Source organism: Octopus bimaculoides, chromosome 14 (assembly GCF_046866305.1).
Source record: "Octopus bimaculoides isolate indiv1 chromosome 14, ASM4686630v1, whole genome shotgun sequence".
Taxonomy (NCBI): Eukaryota; Metazoa; Mollusca; class Cephalopoda; order Octopoda; family Octopodidae; genus Octopus; species Octopus bimaculoides.
Window position 1 is genome coordinate 2,586,159 of NC_142941.1, and position 12,400 is coordinate 2,598,558.

The 12,400-nt window shown below is 31.2% G+C and overlaps 1 protein-coding gene across 1 annotated transcript in view; it reads left to right on the top strand.

Annotated features, from left to right (window-relative positions):
* Window positions 1-11,828, top strand: part of LOC106877102 (protocadherin Fat 4) — a 72,864-nt gene extending 61,036 nt beyond the window's left edge. The window contains exons 13-16 of the mRNA XM_089363298.1: window positions 1,833-2,069; window positions 6,241-8,663; window positions 9,179-9,341; window positions 9,453-11,828. Of these exons, the coding sequence (XP_089219424.1) occupies window positions 1,833-2,069; window positions 6,241-8,663; window positions 9,179-9,340 (2,822 nt within the window). The 3' untranslated portion in view covers window position 9,341; window positions 9,453-11,828. The remainder of the gene's footprint in view (window positions 1-1,832; window positions 2,070-6,240; window positions 8,664-9,178; window positions 9,342-9,452) is intronic.
* The last annotated feature ends 572 nt before the right edge of the window (window positions 11,829-12,400 follow it).

Below are 12,400 nucleotides of genomic sequence, written 5' to 3' on the forward strand. Positions count from 1 at the left end.
AGAATGAAAGATAAAGTTGACTTCAACAGAATTTGAACTCGGAGCATAAAAAGCCATAAATACCAAAAGACTTTTTGCTTGACATTTTTATGATTCAGCCAAATGATAATGGTAACAGTAATAATTGTTTCTCATTTACACACAAGGCCAGCAACTTTGAGGGGATGGGGTTAGTTAATATCATTGTTCCCAGCACACAATATTTTCTTTTACCAAACAACATTGACCTCAGCAGGATGAGAACTAAGAACATTACCAGAATAAATATCACCATCCTCTAACGATTCTGCTAATTCATAGCACTATCAATCCTCCATATGATGATGATGATGATAGGAGGAGGAGCCTTTCTATTATGGGGACAAATTTAGTGGGAGGGGGGATAGTTTTATCAGCCCCCAGTGCTCAACTGGTACTTATTTCATTGACCCTGAAAGGATGAAGGGCAAAGATGACCTTGGTGGAATTACAACTCAGAATGTAGAGAGGAGAGAAATGTTGCTAAGCATTTTGTCCAGTGTGTTAACAATTCTGCCTTAACAACAACAACAGTAATAATAATAAGGATTTCAAATCTTGGCACAAGGCCAACAATGTTTGTGTTAGGAAGGGTTGGCATTAGGAAGGGCATCCAGCCATAGAAACCATGCCAAATCAAACTGGAATTTGATGCAGCCTTCTAGCTTGCCAGCCCTAGTCAAACGGTCCAACCCATGCCAACATGGACAACGGACGTTAAATGATGATGATGATGATGATGATTAATCACCCTCAGTTTAGTATTAAAAATGACAAAGGCAGGGTATCAGTTTAGAGATAGTAAAGGAAAAATTAACCATTTGCTCTACATGGATGATCTGAAGCTTTTTAGTAAGAATAAGAAAGAGACAGATTACTTAATCCAAACTGTGAGTCTCTTCAGCAAAGATATAGGTATGGAATTTGGCAGAGATAAGTGTGCAATATTAGTCACAAAAAAAGGGACTAGTAGTCAGTAGTGAAGGCATTCAATTACCAGACATTATAATCGCTGAAAGAAGGAAAAAGTTATAAGTATCTACGACTATTAGAATCTGACTGAGTACTAACTATAGACATTATTTACATTATTTACATTATTTATATTATTTACATTATTTACATTATTTATATTATTTATATTATTTACATTTGACGGATATTTATCCTCACCTTGTTTGTTGTTAACACAACGTTTTGGCTGATATACCCTCCAGCCTTCATCAGGTGTCTTGGGGAAATTTCAAACCTGGGTTCATTCCTAAGGTATTTTTCAATATTATTATTATTATCATCATTATTATTATTATTATTATTATTATTCAGGTCACTGCCTGGAATTGAACTCAGAATGATAATAATAATAATAATAATAATAATAATAATAATAATAATAATGATAATAATAACATCAAAAAATACCTTAGGAATGAGAACCCATGTTTGAAATTTCCCCAAGACACCTGATGAAGGCTGGAGGGTATATCAGCCAAAACGTTGTGTTAACAACAAACAAGATGAGGACAAACATCCGTCAAATGTAAATAATGTACATAATTCCTCATCTCTTAAATATAGAACTGTACTAACTATAGAAATGAAAGAGAAAATTGAGAAAGAGTACATCAGAAGGGTAAGGGAGTTAATGAACCTGAAGCTAAATGGCCTGAATCTAGTGGAGGCTGTAAATACTTGGGCAGTATTGCTACATAGATATTCAGCAGCTTTTGTACATAGGGCAAAATCTGAATTAACAAATCTAGACAGAAGAACTAATTAGGAATTTAATATGAATTGAGGACTTCATCCATGAGCAGGAATAGCAAGACTATATTTACCGAGAAAGGAAGATGGCAGAGGTTCAATATCAGTAGCAGACTATGAGGAGTTAACTAGAGTCAATATAGCCTCCTGTGTGGGTAATAGTGAGGAAATTTTATCAAGAGTTGTTAGAATAACAGTAGAAGATAAAGAAATCAAAAAGCTAAATGAGGTTAAAAAACAGAAAAAAGAAGTAAGATTATCTGACCAGCAAGAAAAGTCTTTGCATGGTAGATTTCCAACGAGAGTGGCAGAAAATAGTAATAGTGAGACATGGTTATGGTTACAGAAAGGAAGGCTGAAATGGGAGACAGAAAGTTTGTAAGTATCAGCACAAGATCAAGCATTAAAGACTAATTGAATAAGAGCCAAGATAGACAAAAATCGTATAACACTTTCAATACAGTAAAAATAAGAACACCACAACAAACCACGGCACACAGAGCTGTGCTCAGTAGTCTAGTGAAAACGTGATAAAAATAAGGCTACTGAATAATAACGATGATAATAATAACAACAACAACAACTTAGACACAAAGCCAGCAATTTTGAAAGTGGAGTTAGTCATTTAAATTCCAGAAGTTGACTGGTACCTTGAGAAATGAAAGGCAAAGTTAACTTTGACTGGAGTAATAATGACAATAATCCTTTCTACTATAGACACAAGGCCTGTAATTTAGGGGATGAAATTTGAACTCGGAATATAAAGACAGAAGACATGCTGTTAAGCATTTTGTCCAGTGTATTAACGATTCTTCTAGATCACTGCCTTAATAATAATAATAATAATAATGTACAGACCAGACCATCAACAAGAATGGCTGTGTGGTAAGAAGCTTGCTTCCCAGCCACATAGTTCTAGGTTCAGTCCCATTGCATGACACTTTGGGCAAGTGTCTTCTACTATAGCCTCAGGCTGACCAAAGCCTTATGAGTGGATTTGCTAGACAGAAACTGAAGGAAGCCCGTCGTATATATATATATATATATATATATATATATATATATATGTGTGTGTGTGTGTGTGTGTGTATGTGTTATTCCCCTCACCATCGCTTAACAACCGATGTTGGTGCATTTATGTTCCCATAACTTAGCGGTTTAGCAAAAGAAACCAATAGAATAAGGACTAGGCTTGCAAGGAATAAGTCCTGGGGTTGATTTGTTTGAATAAATGCAGTGCTCCAGCATGGCCATAGTCAAATGAGTGAAACAAATAAAAGAATAAAAGAATATTGTTGTGAAAGACCAAAATAATAAATTCTGTTTATTGATTGACATGAGCATGCTCAGTGCCTGGGAGAATTCGATAAGCTCAGAAAATATAAAGATTTGCTAATCGAAATCGAAAGGAGATTTTCTTGGCATTGCTTTAGTATGGCATTCTGTAACAACATTTTTATAGTCTAGTTTTTATTTCTCTGTTTATTACTGCTCAGTATGGATCTTCTTTTTTTCTTTAAACTAAATGCCAATACTTGAGCCAAGAAGAAAGTTTATGCAGAAAGTACTTTTCTAAGAAAATGAGGTGTTTGAAGCTGGGTATGATAATTTTAGGTGAGGTGATTGAACCCAATGTACCTGTAATAATTTATATGATTTTCAGTTATCCTTCTGGGCATCATCCCATATTTGGCATTTCTACTTTTAATTCTGTATACTTTGCAATTCTTTTCTGCTTTGCAACATTTTTTCTGAAGGAATTTCAGTGTCTATCATTGAAGTATTCTTATATTCCATGTCATGTATAATGTCTTTGAAGTTTGGTTATTCTGTTTGTGTGGATGTCAATATCCCATAGGATCTTTGGTATACTAGATTCATTCTGGTATGTGATTGTACCACTCATGTGAAGTGTTGTATCCATATTATTTATCAAGTGACCAATTTAAATTGAGATTGACCTTTCTGAGCTAATAGTCTACAATCTGCTACAATATAATCGATATTTTACACTTGCTCATATTGCTTACATATGCTTATCTACTGAAATAATATTTAGTGTTTGATCTTGAGCAGCTACGAACAAATTGCTTCTCTCTCCCATGTTCATTCATGATTTCTGACATTCTTGCTACCTTTGTGTAACGATCCATGTAACTGCATTTCTTCTTAGACATCCTTTTGCAATTTATTCTACTTTGGTACACAGATTTCTCTTCAAGTTTAACAAGTCATAATTCTTTTACTCCAAGTATTACTGATAATGCTCTTTTTATTTCACAAATTATCACATTTTAGAATACAGTCTCCTCTTAAAGTTCAATGCTAATTAAGTTCTAATTATATTACAACATATTTAAGTAGTTCTTCACCTTTTACAAGGTAAAAACCTTCAATCTTCTTCTACACAATCAGAAATGTTAATAAGTTTTCTCTTCCAGACTTTCCATTTCATGCATAATTGACTGATATTTGCCTTCAAATGGAGCACTCCATCATAATTAGGGATTTTCATGTTTTTCTAATGCATCCACTTCATCTTTTCTCCATTTCATATTCCTCCACTATTACATATGAAAGAGCACATCTCCAGACCAATAGAGTTAGGGTTTTCATACTGGAAGTCATAACAGGATTATGACACTCCAACAAAAAAGAGTTAGAATAAATATACACCAAGAAAAGTTTCATGGAATAACAAAGTGTTTATATTCATGAATGTGCCCCTACACACACACACACACACAAAGATGGTGGAATCAAGACTAATTAGTTGGCTATTGTTGTCGAGGAAAGGAAGCAGCTTTGGATTAGATATCAGTCCCAAAAGATGATATACATCTCTATAAGAAATGAGAAAATTAAACAAATATGAAGATCTGGAAATAGATATCCAGAAAGTGAGACTAAACTCCTTATAATAAATGCTTTGAGATTTATTGAAAAAACATCATCATCATCATCATTTAACATCCATTTTTCCTGCCACTATGCCACACACATTTACCACACTTTGGTTATAACAACAAAACCACAAATTTGGTGGCAAAGCAGAGCCAAATAAATATTATGATTGTGGTGATTGCGATAGGAGAGATTCATGCTTAGAAATTCAAAGAAAAAACTCAGCAACTTTTAAGTCTTATAGAGAATAAATGTTTTTATAAAATGCAAATATAATATATCTTTAAAATTAGTTTTACACATAGAATAGGGTTTGGTATGAATAATAGCATACATCTTCCCAATCAAGCAGAAACATCCAGGGCTTAGATTATGAAATCCTTTCAAGAATTTTAAATCATACACGCTTTTTAATGAAGTTGTTTGTTGGCATTTGTATACTGATGACTTTGAATCTCAATGTGTTGTATTCAGAAAAGCATATTTCTATTGCTAATTTATGTTATAAGAGAGGTGAATGGCAGTATTGATAGAGAATTAAATAAAATGCCATACAATATTTAGTTACATCCTACTATGGTCTGAGATTAAATCCCACCAGGTCCGACTCTGCTTTCATTCTTTTGGGCCCTGTAAAATAAGTACTAATTAAATACCTAAATTGACTTTATCAACTATTTTCAACCTTGTGTTATATAAGAAATCATTATTAAATTAAGAACAAGTTAAAGCACTAATTATCAACAATGCAGCAATTAATTAGCTGCTTATTGTTCCAAGATGTTTTCAGTAGTAGAAAATCATTAATAAAAAATGTTGTAAGAATTTTGAGAAATAAGGCGTAAATTTTGTTTTGTTTTTTAATTTGACTTTTGAAACATGTCAGCTGACAAGAATGATTTCTTAACAAATGAACACAAATTGTTAACAGATTGTCATTCCAGACTTTTTTAAAAAGTGAAAAACCTTAAAAAAAAATGATCTGGATCTTAAAATCTTTATCTTGAACATTTCCTTTCTAAAGTCCTTTTAAATCCTAAATAATTCACAGATGCGTGTCTTAATGAACCACATCTACCATTATAAATTCAGGATAAATGCTATCTGTCAAGAAATAATTATGAGAATGAATTGTAGATTAAAGTCTATTTATAGTAGAAATATAAGATTGTTTAGAATAATAACATAATGTCTCACTTCTCTCCTTTTCTGCAGAAATTTGTTTATGATGAAGCAAAGAAGATAAATGGGCTTTAATCACACAGCTTTCTGGAGAGCATACCTGTGTAGATGAAGTGGATTTATTTGAGCTAGGAATTATAGTTTCCCAAAAACTTTCTTTCTCTATAAAACTGAACTGATTTTTACTCTTATTTTTCTTTTTTCTACTTAAATAAGCTGATTATTTTCATTATTTACGACTGAAAATATTAACTATTTGTTTTAATTTGCTTTTTAATCTTCATTGATTTATTGATTATTATTAAATATAAATTGTAAACAAAATTTGTTTGAATACATTTTGATATTGTTTCTGTTTGTTTTCTGTTTTAGAAATTATTGCAACCAAAACCCAATATCTTCAATCAAAAGCAGTACTAAGCAGAAATATGTTTCTATCACTGTGTATAGTACTGTCACTCTTGCATGACTGTCTAATGATAGATCTTACCTACCGAGTGCAAGAAGAGAAACCTTCAGGAACATATATTGCAGATATTGCTGCTGACTCAACCTTTTTGGACACTATCAAGTCATCAGAACAAAGTCTGATAACATTCAGTCAGTTGAAAGAAAAGTTAACACAACTGTTCAATGTTACAAAGCCAGGAAAGCTTTACACAGCTCAAATACTGGATGCTGAGTCTTTGTGTACATATAACAAAAAATGTTTTAGAATAGTTAAAGTTGCAGTTCGAAAAACAAAAAGTTTCACAAAGATTTTGAAAATCAAACTAATAATAGAAGATATCAATGATCATCAACCAGAGTTTCCTCAGAAACAAGTCAATATTAAGTTTTCAGAAACAGATATTCAAGGCACTGTAAAATCTCTTCCAAATGCAATAGACAGAGATCTTGGGTTTCAGAATTCACTTATAGAATATAAACTGAAGAAAAAAGAAGACGAGCCTTTTTCCTTATCTGTTTTCAAAAGAGCAGATGGCATCTCTTCCTTAAGGATTATTCTCGAGAAACCATTAAACAGAGAAATTCAAGATTCATTTACACTTAATGTTATTGCCAAAGATGGAGGAACACCACCAAAGCAGAGTGTATTAAATGTTGTAATCTCAGTTGAAGATGAGAATGATAACCAGCCTGTGTTTTCCAAACCTTTATACAACATTTCTCTAAAATCAACTCATGAAAAAACAAAACCAGTTGTTGTGATATCTGCAACTGATTTAGATCTGGGTGAAAATGGGAAAATTTCTTACTATTTCAGTCCAAAAACGCCTGAAATTTCAAAAAAATACTTCCAATTAAATAAAGAGACTGGAGAGATATTTATGGTTTACAATTCTCAGTTAGATGGAATAACACTTTCTGAGTTATTTGTTGAAGCCAGAGATGGAGGCAGTCCACCTCTCAGTTCCATCGCAACTGTTTTAGTAAATGTTATTGACCAACACAACAACCCTCCAAATATTGATGTCAACTTTATTTCTTCTCAAAATGATAACACAGCAACCATTCCTGAAGATATTAAAGTTGGTAGTTTCATTGCTTATGTGATGGTCACTGACAATGATGTGGGACTTAATGGGCAGGTCAGTTGTGATATTAAACATGACAAATTTAAACTACGGTCAATGGGGTCTAAGGAATACAACTTAGTTCTTGAAAAGCCAGTTGATAGAGAGACACAAGACCATTACAAAATCACTCTCTCTTGTCAGGATAAAGGTCTACCTCCTCTCATATCAACAGAAAATTTATCCATCCAAGTGACTGACATTAATGATGTACAACCAAAATTTACCAAAGATACCTTCCAGTTTCTTACTTATGAAAATAAAGATAAAGACTTCCCTATTGGTTTTGTCAATGCCACTGACCTTGATTTAGGACCAGGTGGTCAACTGACATATTTTTTATCAAACAAGGATAAACCTTCACTTCCTTTTATAATTACTAGCTATGGCTTTATTTCAACTACAATGTCATTGGACAGAGAGAAACAAGATGTATATAAGTTCCAAGTGTTTGTGAAAGATAATGGATTGCCTTCTCTGAATGACACTGCCAATGTTGTTGTTGAAATTTTAGATCAAAATGACAATGCACCATTTTTCACCTTTCCCAGTGTTGACCCTTACAATCTAGATATTCATTACTATCCACAAGGTAAAAAAGACATAACTGTTCTAAGAGCTTCTGACAGGGACAATGGAAACAATGCTTTCCTAACATACGGATTCTTTAAAGGCAACGACAAAAACTTGTTTGCAATAAAACCTCATTCTGGTGTGGTGTATTTTTCTCGTAAAGTTTACCTAGATGATGCAGGAGCATATGAACTGGTATTTATTGTCAAAGACAGTGGCACACCAATGCAGTCAGCAACAACTACAGTTTCCCTGACACTCACTGTTAGCAATAAAACATCTCCAATGTTGACAGCTGTTCAGTTACAATCAGATAACTTGATTGATGTAACTCTATTGATTATCATTGTTGCAGCAGCTGTAATAGTATTTGTTGTTATTGTTGTTTCTATTACGCTGTGTATTGTTAGATGTGTTAAACATGGAACTACTACAGTAAGAACAGGGAAGAAACCGCCATACAACTCTGAAATGAGACAACTCCTAATTCAAACAAACAATCCAATTGGATTAATGAATTCTGAGAATATAATCAGTAGAAATGTTCTTCCAAAACGAACAAAACATCAACTTTATCCTGAAAACTTAGCTCAGAACAAATACAAAGCACCAATTATAACAAGAAATATTCTCAAGTCAGCACAGGTAAATATTGATAACTCCAGGTGCAACATATTTAAATTTAATCACTTATGTTGAAGTTAATTCTTTTTAATATTAAATACAAAGTTTCTAATTTCCTGGACTTTTAAATTCTAAACAGTGTACATTTACAATATTTATAACTACACTATATTTTAATTGGTTCAATCTCTGATCATAATATGGTGCTTATATAAAAATTATAATAATTCATCTGAGACATTTATTATATTTTAGAAATCTACAATGGATGTTGGAATAATTTCTGATAAATATATATATATATATATATATATATATATAACTTCATTTCAGGTATTCAAGATTAGATGAAACAGTTCTCATTAATTCTGTTGTGTCTGGGGAGAGTCATTCTCTTTTAGTGCCTTATAATTTATGCAAGTAACTGATGTAACATGAAATTTCAAAGCAAGGGATTACAATTTAAAACATTGTTTAATAAAATGTTTCATGGAAAATACAAATGCTTCACATTTTTACTTTCCTTTTTCTTATAGAAATACAGTGAACCAGTAGTCGCAACATCTAATGATGATGCTATGGAACACAACACTGATGTTCCTGATTATACTTTGGAGACACTACCAGCTCAAAGAGATGGAAGACACAAATTACGTGAAGGAGGAGGGAGACATTATGAAGAAATTCCAAGTATGTAAGGTAAAAACTACTCAGTATGTTAGTTATATTGATACTGTTTTATATCACAAATTTCATCAATGTAATGCTGTTGAATTTTGTTTACACATATACTTTTTTTAATTAATACAGAATAATAATAAATGGGAAAAAGGGCAGCAACACCAGCAAAGAAAATAATGAGGAACTGAATAAAGACAGCAACTCCATTCTTTAACCTAATATTTATGATGAAAAACATTCAATCACAGAATCAAACAGTTTGATAGAAAACTTTCAAATTTCACAGACATACAGAGAAGAAAAAAATATTGTACATATTCACAATGGCAAATATTTTTACTCCCAAGATATCAGTATTTCCTAATTTGAAAAATCATTTTAAAATATAATTTAAGGAAACAAAACGTGGTGCAGTGAATATATACAAGGTCATAATTTCTACTAAAATACTTCAGTTCTATGAATCATAGATAGCATATCAGAAATAACAAAACTAGATACTTATGTATTTAAAACTATAGGTATATATGCATTATATTCGTATCAAATTTGACTTCAAGATTATAAATATTTCATTTACATCACTTCAATGTATTCATTAAAAGCTTCTTTATTTCTTTTAGCCATTTTAAATACTCTAAATATTGAATGAAGAAAATATAGCTATTTCCCAATAATTTTCAATGGTTTTCTTTTGAAGTATGACTAATAGAATTATAAACCCTATGGATAAAGAACTTAAATCCAGTTTTAGATATTTTGGTCCTGCTCTGGGTTTTGAGCACATTGATAAGTAAGCTATTATAGAAGTTAACTCATTCTGATACTTTTAAGTTAAAGCTAGATTAGGGAATAAAACTTCCTGTGTCGAATTACATATTACTAATAATTAGATACAATTTTAGAGTGTTTGAGAGATTTTACAAGCTTTCAGTTTTACAAAAGTGAGTAAAATGCTATTTGGCTTCATATCAAGGCTCATTATCAAAGTCAATCTGTAATTTGAATACAACATTTTATAGCAATATTTATATTTGAGAGGATTCTAAACAAAACAACTCTATTTACTGAGGGAATTGATTAATTAGAATTGGGGTGAAATGCAATTAAATTATGTTACTTTGAAATGAGTGTGTAACACTTCGAAAACAACTTATGCAATGCAGCATACTTTTCTCTCTCTCTCTCTCTCTCTCTCTCCAAATATGTAAGTGTGTGTGTGAGTATGTGTAAGTTAATGAAAATAAAATAAGTTAAATAAATGTTGATAACATTATTTTTTACCTTGTAAGTATATCAGTTGTAAGATAAGTACATACTTAAAAAAAAACTATTACATCCACTAGAACTCATCATGCTAATTAATCTGTCCATCCTATAATTATGACTATTATATAAGTCATTATGCAGTCTACATCTCATTTATAAGGTGTCACACAAATCTCTCAACTATACAATTCATCACATTAATCTATCTACTATATACATAATAACATGTCTATCAAAGATGAATCCACAAAAAATAAAGCTACAATTCCCTCAAATTTAATGATTTCAAACTTACCAAATTATCCATTTTAATGCATTAACTACTGAAAATTTTTCCAAAACTGTTTTTTTTTTTCCAAACCAAGCTTTGATATTTTTTCATACAAGCAATATCATAACTGAAGCATTTTAGTAAAAAAAAAAAAAAAAAAAAAAAAAAAATTAAAGATTTCTCAGCAGCCATTGTGTATATACTATATGGAAGACATTGTTCTAAAAGGAATCATCTATCATTCTTGATTTCATATTTTTTATCATTGTAATCATTTCACCTTGTATCTGACAGTTGGTTGATCTAATTAGTTTATTAATATTTTTTGTATATAAATTTCTTCAGAAATAGTGTTAAAAAGAGATTTTTTCCTCTAAATCAAGCAGTATTTTTCATTTTTCTTATATGGAATATTTAGATATATAATTCTTTAATACAAATGCACTGTAAAATGTATTCACTTAATTTAGAATCCTTTGCAAATTATAGTCTCTTATAGTCTCTAGTATATAATCAGCCAGTATCAATTCTTTATCTATTTGGCAGAAATTTAAAGCAGTTGCAAATTATGTTTACTTTTCTTATTTCACTTAATTTCAAATGCTCTTTACAAGATTTCACTCCCTCCTATGCGGAAACCCAAAAGTTTGGTCATGTTTTGTTATGTATCATTTATGTTAATATCATTGAAAGAGGTTTCAATGTTTCCTTGCTCATAATTTAGAGCGAGTATAACAGCAGATCAACCAGCCGAACTTTTTGCTTACCCATGGAAATGTGTCCTTTTATCTTAAACATATTTTATGTCATTGTCAAATATATCCCTCTTTCTTATCAAATTTTTTTCTAACAAGGAATATTAGAACGTTGTGATTTTTGCATAATTATTATTTTACCCATATATATTGCAAGTTCTACCTGAGATGTCTTTCATAATTTTTGAATAAAATAATATAAAATGGAAATGAGTTATTTATGTATATCTTTAAACTATCCCACTTTATAATCTTACCTCCAATGATGGTGAACAAATTAATAGAACATTGTGTTTATTTTGAAAAAAAAGTAATCAATACAAAAATTAGTAATTGAATTTTCTCTTTAGAAGCTAAAACTTCACAAATTATAACTGCTATAATTGCATATATGCATACAAACACACACACACATGTATATATACACACAATTATGCATATTTATGCTTACATGCATACAAAAAAATATATGTGATTGTAGTAGTATTTGTTGAGTAGAAAGCTATAGTGTTCAAGTTTTTTATGAAGGTTGTTTATGGTAAGACGGGAGGAAGTGAGTGAGATATTGTCATGTTTAGCTATCAGAAAAAGCTATCGGTTTGAAATGTCTTAGCATTTTAAAGGTTTTGTGTTTGCAAGAAAAGATTAATTCTGAGTTAAGGTTCAGCATTTGGTTCCAAAATAAAAGAATATGGCTGGATTTATTGGTACAGAATTGGCAGGTTTTGTTGTTTCCTTGGTATGATTGTGCTCGGAACACTATTTTGCAATTAATGCTAAAT